Source organism: Photinus pyralis, unplaced genomic scaffold (assembly GCF_008802855.1).
Source record: "Photinus pyralis isolate 1611_PpyrPB1 unplaced genomic scaffold, Ppyr1.3 Ppyr1.4_LG1, whole genome shotgun sequence".
In the NCBI taxonomy this organism is placed as follows: Eukaryota; Metazoa; Arthropoda; class Insecta; order Coleoptera; family Lampyridae; genus Photinus; species Photinus pyralis.
The window spans coordinates 41,932,116-41,944,659 of record NW_022170249.1 but is presented as its reverse complement, the minus strand read 5'-3'; the positions used below and the strand labels follow the sequence as shown (position 1 = coordinate 41,944,659).

The 12,544-nt window shown below is 35.6% G+C and overlaps 1 protein-coding gene across 4 annotated transcripts in view; it reads right to left on the bottom strand.

Annotated features, from left to right (window-relative positions):
- LOC116168781 (Down syndrome cell adhesion molecule-like protein Dscam2) overlaps positions 1-12,544 on the bottom strand; it is a 164,277-nt gene that overhangs the window by 23,729 nt on the left and 128,004 nt on the right. For all 4 annotated transcript variants that reach the window (XM_031484766.1, XM_031484780.1, XM_031484772.1 and 1 more), the window contains exon 3: positions 11,336-11,492. In XM_031484766.1, coding sequence (XP_031340626.1) covers positions 11,336-11,492 — 157 coding nt within the window. The remainder of the gene's footprint in view (positions 1-11,335; positions 11,493-12,544) is intronic.

Here is a 12,544-nt window from a genome sequence, read left to right as displayed (position 1 = left end):
ATTAACTAAAAGCTTTTATCTGCAGAAGGAAGGAAGGAAGAGTCGAAACTGCAATTTTAGTTATTTTTTATTGGGAAGGCCGAAAAACTTTTACATGACACCCCATCTATTTACCAAGAATGTTCCCTAAAATGTTTAATGTAAGTAAGTAAGTAGGTAATGATCCCATAAACTTTTACATCTTTAAGATGTCCTCATAAAATTTGTTAGTTTTCGTTTAGGAAGTGAAGCATTCGTGTTTAATGCCACAAGACCGTTTCTACATACTAAAACTTTATCACACTTTAAGGTAACAGTAAGTTTACATTTGGTAATTTTCTCGGGTACTTTGCTGCGTTTAATTCTCACTGTTTGTGTTTCTAATTTAATCATTTAGAAAAAAAAGTGAACATAAGGAAAATTGCGTGGGTACTCCCGAGAGCACATTTTCATTAAAGAACAATTTAAAGTTAGCAAAAAAGGAAATTTGTTAGAGTACAGGTAAGTCATTCTTTCTGGAAAATTAAATTCTTAATTCCATTATTTTTCATTTTCCACGATCTTAAATTTCGTTTTTCTTTTACTTGTCCGTTACCTATGTTCTGTCTTCTTTTTTCTTTCCTTCCCTATTTTAACGTGCCACATCTGCTTGCTTACATGAAAGCTTTTAAATGGCATCAATTATTCAACTGTGGTTTTGCATATTGCTGCCATAAAATACACTTGCCATTTCCTTTTTCTATCTTTCGCTAAGCGAAACATTTTACGATTTTAAATTTCCATTACCTGTAGAGAGAATCACATGCGATCGAATTCCGCTAATCCATAAGTAATAGGGGTGTGATAAGGAGGGCTTTCCTCATTAGTAACATTCAAAATCCGGACTCAGAGATATGTGCATGATGATTCTTACCGACAGTATTCACTTTGCAAATACAATCACTCACAAGGCAGAAATTAGTTTAATGTAGTTTAGTTCTAAAGTTATGAATGATAATTTCACCCCCTGAAATGTATGTGGGATTTAAGTGATCCAGTAAACCCTTAGATTGCGAATTCATACTAACGTAGCACACTGGTTAGTGCGGTTTGAGAAGACATCTAAATGATAAATGATTGATTGATGGTAAATAATTCATTTACCTATGATTTTTCATTTTTCAAATAGAACATTTGTCATACAACTAAATGGAAATATTTCAAGCAAACATAAAAATAAAATTATTTTAACCCTATACAAATATGTATACTCTGCCCACCCTTTTCTTTAACGGATTTTTAAAAACCTTAAAACTATTGTAAGTTTGAAAAATTACGTAGGCCTTAATCAAAATACGTAAATTCCCCTGAAATCTACAATTCAAACTTTGAATTGAAAATTAACAGTCAGATTAAAAGAAATTTGTAAAATGAAACAGTGAAAATTAAAGTTTACCGGATCTCCAATAGGAATTCAAATTGACACACAAATGATTAATAACAAGAAATGACAAGAATTTATTTCTAAGACAAAAAAATCAAATACAAAAATCTGTAAGAAATAAATTAAGGCTAACAACGCCTTCTTTGATAATAAACGCAACCCGTTTACAAAACGGACAAATAAAAAAACAAAACCACACAAGAGATTCCAGTAAAAAATAAGTACTCGCAGATGAGTCAAAATTAACTGGTCCGGACAATGGAAAAACGGTGCACTATACAAAATAAACGTTTTACGAGACTTTTTGGGCGAACAGTTTCCGAGTACGGTCTTATGTAGGCCAGTAGGATTAAAATCCAAATCGGATTTAAATCCTACAAAGGGTTTTATTGTTTTAATGGCTTCATTTGTTGCCAAATATGATCTTTCGTTTTCTCCCTCGGGGGAGGTGTGCTTAAGTATTGGGAGGTAAAAATTTACCTACAAAGAATAGTTTTGTGATTTTACGGTTATATCTCACAATATCGAAAACATAGCCCTATTAAAAGTTTTAGGGCATTAAATTATAGGAAATTTTACACATGTACCGCTTCATAATGAAAGAGAACAGAACTAATATTCGAGAACATAACACGCGTTAAGATAAGAAACGAGTGTGTAAGCAAATAAGAGTCGAAACGCTACAGTATCTGCCGGAGAATGAGAGACGGGATTTCTGCTATACCTTCACATGCATAAAAAACCAAGTGAACGCTTGGTTTTCGTTCGTCTCGTTTCGTATTCGGAATTTTGGTGGGAGAAAAACACTCTTAGTCAAACTTTAGTAGAGAATCTATGCAGGTCGAACGTATTGAATTCTTAGCCAGATCTTTCGGGAAAATCTTCGTAATGTAAGCGCCTGTTTATCAGTTCAGTTGAACACATCTGTTTATTAAAATCAGATCTGTTCCATAGAAACAGCTGAGCAAGTCACCTTCAGTGCGAAAACAATACACCCTTTGTTCTTGACAACGTTGTTTGAAATAAGAGAGTTATTTTGTTATTATTTTGGATTTTTTTTGCAGTATATAGGGATTTTATATAACAGATTTACGTTAAAGTCATTCTAACATTCCTGAAGAGATCGACCCACGGGAATTTATCCCGTGAACAATTTTGTGTATTTTTTATTAATAATAAGTGAACCCAACCCAGAGATAAGTTCAATTAATATTTTTTTCTCATTAATTATTGTGAATTTTAAGTTCAGTAATACCATTCTCTAATGTGGGTTCAATTTTGTTTAGCATACTGAGGTATGTGAATTTATTTTGAATAGAATTTTGTACCAGGTGTTTTATTAATTACGAACTTTTAAAAAAATCTAGGCAATTAGTTAGATTATTTCATTAGAAAAATTTAACTGTTACAGTGACATTTTTACCAGTGCCGTAGAGGATGAAACTTAATTTCTACAAGAGAGCTTTCTAACTCAAAGGCTAAAAGAAATAGCGCCTGCATCCGTTTTGTGCTGATCAAATTCCCGATGCGCAAAATCTAAGCATTTTTCCATAGACCATGGTCCATTTGTGTGCAAAATTTCAGCTGCATAGGGCAAGGCGTTTTTATTGTCTTGCGAAAGGCAGATCGAATGGACGTTTTTGATAAGGCAGCTGTTCGCAATATTTACACTACTCACTACCTAAATTAGTGGAACTATCTGCGGCAAAATAAATAGTACGGAATAGTACCTCAAGTTTTCCCTTCAAATATTTGTGTGATTTATTTCCATGTACCGTAACGAATCCCTACAGTCTTACATCGACCATTACAGCTTTATATAAATGTAACGGGCGCATATTTCAATTAGTATAATTCGTTTCCTTACCAGTTATTCCAGTAAAATGAGTGAGACCTGAGCGAGATTAAATTCGGTTTTCTTACAAAACAAAATCGACGTGTTCACGTATTCTTTGTCTAATACTGTGCACGTGTATCGAATATACAAAAATATTGTCATACCCAGACATTGAAATTTGTGACACAGATAATGCTTTTGAAAGTTATAATTCATAATTATTTTTGAAGTCGAGAAAATATATGTGTAACTAGAGAAGTTCTCATTCCGAATTTTAATAAACCGTCTGTACAATGACGGAAAAGGCACTTCATGCACGAACTAAAAACATTGCGCATTGTAAATCGTACGTATGTTCCACTGTGGAACTAATATTCAACTTATAAACTTCTAAATGTGATCTTAGTAAGGTTGAATGGCCCGACGCACTCAGCTTTCAAAGAAAAGCCACGTCCCAGGCTACCACTTCTCTAACATGAAGTATTCAGTACTTTATCCCTTACACTTCGACTCACCGCTATGCCCATAAGCTTCACCTGCTGCTTTATGAAACGTCAGAAACATAAAGTTCAAGTTTGCTTTTTGTAATAGTATTAATTTGGTCTATGGTATTATTAAGCCGTTAAGCGTTTGCTTTGCGTGTAGACATTTCATATTTCACTTGCTCGATTGTTTTTATGTAAAACATGAGTTATTAATTATTTACCTTTTAAGAATAATTTATTAAGCTATCCTGTATACACTTATGTAGTACCTCAGCAATGGAAAATATTAAGGAAAGGGGAAGTCAGCTTTTTTGAACACTGGATTGAGTTATTATAATTAATGTATTTGCATAGTTATTTACGCGTTTTCGTTTGGGTAATTTAAACTTAACTTGCTGACTTTAGGACACAGTAAGGTAAGCAACACTTAGCTGCTTAAATACAGATGAAAATATTAATAATAAAAGAAGTATTTGCCGTTAGGAATTGTACGCTAATATTAGACTACTGGGTGTCGGCACCAATTAAGATAATAACTCCTCTTTTTCAGGTCAAATTTTCCTTAATGTTTATTCACTTCATCAGGACATGAAATTGAATTATATGTTCAAACTATTACAGGATGACGTTTGTTTAAAAATTTTTTTGATTAAATCGAAAATATTATACATACTATTTTAATATAGAGGATCGCTACTAAAGATGGAACTAAAGATGTCAGTGAAGTTAGCCATGACCAATAAAAAAATCCAAAAACTAATGGGTAGTATTGCTTGTTTTTTGCTAGCTATCCATTGTTTTGACAATGCAATGCAGTAGATATCACAAAATTTGTAAAATTTAATAAACTTCCCATTGGCCGACCCACATTTGATTTTTGAAAGTTGACCAACACTCTTGCACTTTTAGAGTTTAGTTATTGTTTGTTTTGTTATAATCAGCGTTTGTTTCGCGAAATCCGCTTTACATTAAAATAAAACATCAGGCTAACTTCACCCCAGCTCGACCCAGAATATATTTTTAATTACTCTGATGCTAAAAGGTACAGTATCGTTAATTATTTGATTGTTTTGACAAAAAAAACTTGCAAAATTGGCAATGCTAACTTCGCAATGTCCATACCACACTCGAGTTTTCAAATCATTCTTTCATTTTAATGTTTCGTTATTGTTTTTTATTTTGGTTTAAAATGGTTTCTTATTCTTTCTTAGTGCAGATAAAGTGCATTTTTTTAATACCGAAATAGCTTAATAAATAGTTGGGTCATCGGGTAGTAGTATGCTGTATTTATCGATTTTTACCTTCTTGCTAGATGATTATAATGGGATGTGGACACGTAAACATGGCGGCTGGGCATACGAAATCTACGATCTATAATGCAAAAGGAATCAAGTCCTTAGATAAATTCTACTAAATATTGTTTTCCCCTTTGCGGGCTTTCATCAAACATTTTCGAGATATTCAAGAATTAAGTGTTTACATCGCCAGAAGACGGGTCTCGCTTAGACCATCTTTCCGTCCTTTGAGAGTATCCTCCGCCGACACTCCGTTCTGAAAATATTTGCACTGAAAATTTTGACATCACCAGTAGATCTGTAGATGTGTCTCGTCCAGTTGTCACTTGCCCTTTATGAGTACCCTGTTCCGACATTTCGTTTTCAAGAGATTCGCTTCGACTTTACAAGATATGTCTCGTCCAGAGGATTCGTTTTGCCTTTGTGAGTACTCTCCTTCGACAAACCGTTTTCGAAATATTCGTTTTTGTTTGTTTTGACATCAGCAATGGACATATTATTTCGTCTAGACGTTCAATCCCCCCAGTCCCCCCCCCCCCCTCCAACCCGTATTTTGATATTTAGTAAGAAGGGCGTTAGATGATAGAGAACACCATGAAACGCCCCCTTGCCCGCCGTCAGTCACTGATCTCGAAAAGGAGTCATGAAGGAACAATTCATTTTGATGGGACCTTTCATTAAAATACGTACCATGAAATGTAGAACGTGTGCCTCCCCCCCCCCCCCATTTTCAATAATTTCACTTGACACGCATGCAAAAGTTAGGCAGGTTTTACTTTCAAAAACGGTATCTCAGCAAATAATGAGTGGGGGGGGGGGGAGAGACAACACATTTTATGGCCGTCTGGCAAGGTATGGCCTCCCTATAGCAAAAAAATCCGGGACGCCAAGACTAAAAGTAGTTCAAAACCGCAGAAGTGGAGCCGGATGAATAAGACAGACGGATAGACGGGCGGATGGACAGACAAAACGCAAACAATAGCATAGTATGAGCAGGGTCGGCCCCCTCGCTAAAGCCTGAATAATGAGAACCTTTGGCAAGCATATTTTCAAAAAATACAGGGTGTTAATTAATGTCATGCAGATATTTCCGAGGATATTTCCGGTGATACTCGTCAAGATACCAACAAAATGCGTGGTCTAAAGGGCTTCATTTTCGTTATACAGGGTGGCAAAGTTTAAATTTTTTTTCGTATTTTGCGTTTTCTCTCTTACGCTCTGTGACAATTGTTTCAAATTTGATACATCAATTGTTTTTTAGAATCTGTACAACGAAGTATCAAAATAGTTGGTGGCGATATACAGGGTGTTACATTTTCTGTGCCACCCTGTATATCGGAAACGACGCCTTTTCTTTTTTTCCCAGCCTATTTTTATATTTGTCCTCGGTAAACTACCATCTTCTAAATTTAATTTTGCAATTCAATTTATTTGATTATTTGTATTCCTTATAGTCTAGGCGATAAAGACATCTAACTGGACATTTTGAGGTGGAAAAGAAAAAAATGGTGGAATATGTTCAGTTAGGTGTCAGAAACAACATATTAAAAATCCCACCCCCCAGACCCTGTGCTAAAGACTCCAGCCACCCCACCATCCCCCAAAAACCGTGTTTTCGCTCTTTTTGGCTGATATCTCGCGATCTATGAGGTCTATATGAAATATTTTTAGCTGAAAATATTTCTCGGGAAATTTCATACAAGGTAGATATGCAGAAGTTAGCCTAAGTGTACCTCTTAGACTAGGAAATTCATAAAAGCGGCGAAAATCATCAATTTTCGTGGCTTTTTGCAAATATATCGCGACCTTTAGGGCTAGATGAAATATTTTTAGCTGAAAATGCTCCTCGTGAAATTTCTTACAAGGTAGATACTCAGAAGTTAGCCTAGGTGTACCTCTTAGCCTAGGAAATTCATAAAAGGAGGCGAAAATCATCAATTTTCGTGTTTTTTGGGGGTTTTTTGGAAATATATCGCGACCTTTAGGGCTAGATGATATATGTTTAGCTGAAAATGCTCTTCGTGCAATTTCATACGAGAATATTCATTGTAAAACAAAGTATTTCTATGTACCATTAATTCACGTAAAAACAGTATTTTCATATTAAAATATTCACACATTCATTTATACCTCAACGTAATCATTATCCTCTGCAGATTCCACTTCTTCAGGCTCTTCGACGTCCTCTAGTGCTAGTGGGTCGTCTGAAATTACCGACTCGTAGTTCTCCTCGCCTTCCGCTTTACCTGCATGGGCACCCTGAAACGACGACGTCCCATTTAGGCACGATGATCCATGACACTGGACGCAGAATTCGTTCTTCAGACCTACAACAAGAAGTATTATGTCAAAAAAATTTTATAATTAAGTATACGAATATAATATTCTCTCGTGTGTCCTAAGTGTCGGGTAGAGAAGGTTTACCTGATTTTCTGAAACAGTTGCAGGAAATCAGGTAAACCTTCTCTACCGGACACATAGGACACACGAGAGAATATTATAATCGTATACATAATTATAAACATTTTTTTGACATAATGCTTCTTGCTGTAGGTCTGAAGTGTAATGAACTCTGCGTCCAGTGTCATGGAGCATCGTGCCTAAATGCCACGTCGTCTCTTCAGGGTACCCATGCATCAGGTAAAGCGGAAGACGAGAACTACGAGTCGGTAATCTCAGACGACCCATTACCACTAGAGGACGTCGAAGAGCCTGAAGAAGTGGAATCTGCATCTAGTCTATAACTTTTGATTGAGAAGTCTGATCGAAAAAGTACGAATTGATTTGGATTCTACGCACCCAAATTAATAAGAAAAAGTGTTTTCCCGAGAAATTTTGGTGTAGTCGATTTTTGGTAAAAAAGGAAGGTTATACACTGCCTTTTTTTGAGCCCCGAAAAAAAAATTGTCTCAGATCGACCCGGAAAAAAAATTTTCTTATAGAATGTGGCCTGTAGAATCCATAATTTCAAACAGTTCCAAGATTGGGCTACTAGTTCAAAAGTTACAGCCCTTTTGAATTTTTTTTCGAAATTGGTTTCTAGTCTATAACTTTTGATTGAGAAGTCTGATCGAAAAAGTACGAATTGTTTTGGATTCTACGCACCAAAATTAATAAGAAAAAGTGTTTTCCCGAGAAATTTTGGTGTAGTCGATTTTTGGTAAAAAAGGAAGGTTATACACTGCCTTTTTTTGAGCCCCGAAAAAAAAATTGTCTCAGATCGACCCGGAAAAAAAATTTTCTTATAGAATGTGGCCTGTAGAATCCATAATTTCAAACAGTTCCAAGATTGGGCTACTAGTTCAAAAGTTACAGCCCTTTGAATTTTTTTTCAAATTGGTTTCTAGTCTATAACTTTTGATTAAGAAGTCTGATCGAAAAAGTACGAATTGATTTGGATAAGTATAAGGGTAATGATTACGTTGAGGTATAAATGAATGTGTGAATATTTTAATATGAAAATACTGTTTTTACGTGAATAAATGGTACATAGAAATACTTTGTTTTACAATGAATATTTCCTCACACATGAAAGTTGAAGGTGAAAGGTGACTTTACGCCAAATCTTCAGTTACCTATCTCGTATGAAATTGCACGAAGAGCATTTTCAGCTAAACATATTTCATCTAGCCCTGACGGTCGCGATATTTTTGCAAAAAAACCGCAAAAAAAACACGAAAATGATGATTTTCGCCTCCTTTTATGAATTTTCTAGGCTAAGAGGTGCACCTAGGCTTACTTCTGAGTATCTACCTTGTAAAAAATTTCACGAGGAGCATTTTCAGCTAAAAATATTTCATCTAGCCCTAAAGGTCGCGATATATTTGCAAAAAGCCACGACAATTGATGATTTTCGCCGCTTTTATGAATTTCCTAGGCTAGAGGTACACCTAGGCTAACTTCTGAGTATCTACCTTGTAACAAATTTCACGAGGAGCATTTTCAGCTAAAAATATTTCATCTAGCCCTAAAGGTCGCGATATATTTGAAAAAGCCACGAAAATTGATGATTTTCGCCGCTTTTATGAATTTCCTAGGCTAAGAGGTACACCTTGGCTAACTTCTGAGTATCTACCTTTTTATGAAATATTTTCAGCTAAAAATATTTCATATAGACCTCATAGATCGCGGAATATCAGCCAAAAAGAGCGAAAACACGGTTTTTGGGGGATGATGGGGTGGCTGGAGTCTTTAGCACAGGGTCTGGAGGGTGGGATTTTTAATATGTTGTTTTTGACACGTAACTGAACATATTCCACCATTTTTTTCTTTTCCACCTCAAAATGTCCAGTTTGCCAATATTACAGTCTCTATCGCCTAGACTATTACTTGATCCTCACTCTGAGAAGCAACACATATCTTGTAGCGACTTTTAAAAACACAACGTAGTAAGTGGTCCTAGTATCCTGTTTTTCAGGTTAGGTAGCTTTGTCTAGACGATCATGTGCCATGGAGTTCAGTTAGTTTGCGAGTGCGTAGTCTCTCGTGGCTGGTCTGGGTACGTCACATTATGTTACTATACTAAGTTTCAGTAGGTTAGATAGCACACGGAAACTTTTATTTGGAAATTTATGTCGTATTTTTATGTAAAGTATTGTTAAAGAATTCCATTAGTGTCAATCCGCGTAATACTGAACTTTTGTATTCCACGACGTAAATGTCTGCGTTAGATCATTATTTGTAGTCCCAAAATCTCCATTACAATGTTACATGGCCATTAAGGGGGATGATTACGGCTGCCAGCTAAATTGCGTAAATCTTTCGAAAATTGAGCTAGCAGAGATAATGATAAAATTTTTAAGTTGTTTCAATTGCGTTTATAATACCCTTAAATTTATCTGACAGTTAAATTTCATGGTAACCTATGAGTTTAACTGCATGACACCGGTCCTAAATGGTCTAGTGAAAAATTGCATGATAGATAGGTAGTGGCTTGCCTACGTTGTATGGAGAGAAACTTTAGTTACTAAATAAATGCCTGCTTGTTATGTTAACAAGTTGCCTATTTTAAGACACAGGAGTATCTATAAGTAATATACTACACACCTAGGTAGGTAGGTACATATTTAAAAGGATACAATAGATGTAGGTAATAATATGGCGCACTCTACACTAAGAGGAAAAAAGAAGACTAATCTCGATTGATTTATTTGTATAAAAAGCAAATTCTATTACTCTAGCTGGCTGGCGAGAAATACAAAATTTCATTTAGGTAAAAGCTCTCGATTTTTCTGGTGTTAAAAAGATCCATTCAATATGCACGCTCGCATGTTCCCTGCATTAATTTTTTTCACGACTATAGCATATCGCAGCGACGCGCGATCAAATAAAAATAAACCACGTACTGTTTTCGCAGTTTATATACCGAACAGATTACGAAAATTACATTTGTTGAGGTTACGTTTTGAGTCAAATATTAGATCGGATATTTCAATCCAGGCAGCAATAAAAATTCGATTGGCTCCATAGAATAAAAAAGTAGATAGAATTTTATTTTCTACATGATTTCCTTTTTTCGTATCCTCTTAGGGCTCCTTTGTATTATAATACCCACTTCAAACCCGCAATTGTTTCAGGCTAAATTTCGATTTACCTCCATTGGCGAACTTTTGCGAGCATTTGTCAGACAAACAATTAATAATCTGCTGGTCAAATGTTAAAATGAAAAGGGGCAGATAAAGGGATTATCTGCGCGTAGTTTTTCGTAACGGATACAAAAGCGCGTGGAAAAGAAAGTTTATTATGATCGTAAAAGGAAAAAGAAAAACTAATATTGTCGAAATGTGCAAAAAATTATAGTTATGTGCAATACGGTTGCGTAAGAATTTTTCTAATAAAGTTCTGGAATTTGTCCAATTTCCCGTATCCTCCTCATTCGCTTTTTCCCTTCAAGGTATTTTTAGAACTCGACATTTTCCTCGCAATAAGTTATAATTTAGTTGAGGAATATTATTGCTGTAAATACACGACATTTATTACCGCGTATGAAAGTGGAATTTTAGGTTTATCCATCGTCGAGAGCGTTATTACTTGCTACCTTTTTGGTTTCATCTCATTGCCAGGTACACTGTACTTACCTCAAAGCACTAAAAGTAATGAGATTCTCGAAATTGCTGTCTTTTCGCGTTTAACGATAATTTTTGGGTCATTTTACTTGTGAATATACGAAATAAAGTGGAAGGTAAATGTGCTGTTGGCAAACAGGGTTCGTTTTTTTACATGACCGAACTTACGGTGCCGTGCTCGCTCGTTTAAAACGCGAAAAGGTTACCTACATTATTCAGGGCGAAAGTTTTTTTGGGGTTACGTTTCTTACCTGCTTTCACTTGTACTTCTTTGCTGAGTACACTTCCAAGTGTGCTGCGTAATCTACATCTATACAAGGCCGCATGAATATGTTGACGATATAATTCGTTGGGAAAAGGTGGAAAAACTAAAGTTCCATTGGGATATAACAGTCTTAATTCCGGAACCTGGAAAGAAAATTCAATTAGACTCGCTAAAGTAAAACCAATTAGCAGATAAGAGTTTTCAGGAATTTTGTAAAAGTATTAAAGCAGATAAAGCAGTCTATGGTATTTAAGTACAACCTCGTTGCAATGCGCTTCTAATGGTTTATATACGTAAATTCTTCAAGTACTTTTACACTACATACTTAGCAGATGGGTGATTATTTAATTTTAATATTCGTTAATTGTTACTTGTTTATATTAAGTACTTAAACATGCAGATAAAATTCATATAAAGTAATTGTAGAGAGGCACAGCATTTATTTTTTAGCACTGTTCCCCAAGAGATCGCATCTATTTAGTAGGGAACTACACTTTCTCTCTGTATTAATAAATTTAAAACACAGTTTTGACCCTTCTCTCTCAATACCGCCGCATTATACCTTTAGGCCAGGAAAAGAAGACCGAACAATCCCTTAATTCGGAAATAGCTTGTGCTCAACGGATTATTGTTTTCAGTTGTAGGGTGGACTCTTAAGAAATAACATACCAAAAGTCCCCAGGTGTGAACCTTTTGTGTTAGGCGCGAGGGAGTGTGGATTTTTAGGTTTTTCGTCATTATATATTTCGAAAACTAACCGCGCTGTCGAAAAGGTCAATCTACACAAAATACAAGCAAATTACATTGTCCACAGCAAAGGTTCTATTCATTTTCACGCCAGGAACAATAGTTACGGGTGTATGATACCTTTTAATTGCGGAAAGTACGATAAACTATACCAAAAATCATGTTTTTGTCGTTGTAATTAGTTCACTCCCCATGCTTGGGTATGTATGTGGGGAGAGGGGGGGTCCATTCGGGGCCATTTGCTAACAAAAGTTAATGTTTTTGTTCCGGCGGCATGCGTTAACTGTTACAGTAGAATTTTTAGCGCATTTCCACAAAAATTTAAAAAAATCCGCTACTGTGGCCCCTTTGTCCGTCCGTCTGTCTATCCATCCGCCAGTCCGTGCGTTCGGTCGCCACTACATCTTTATCTTAAGAGCTATCGTTCTACTTTTTTCGCTATTTGGTT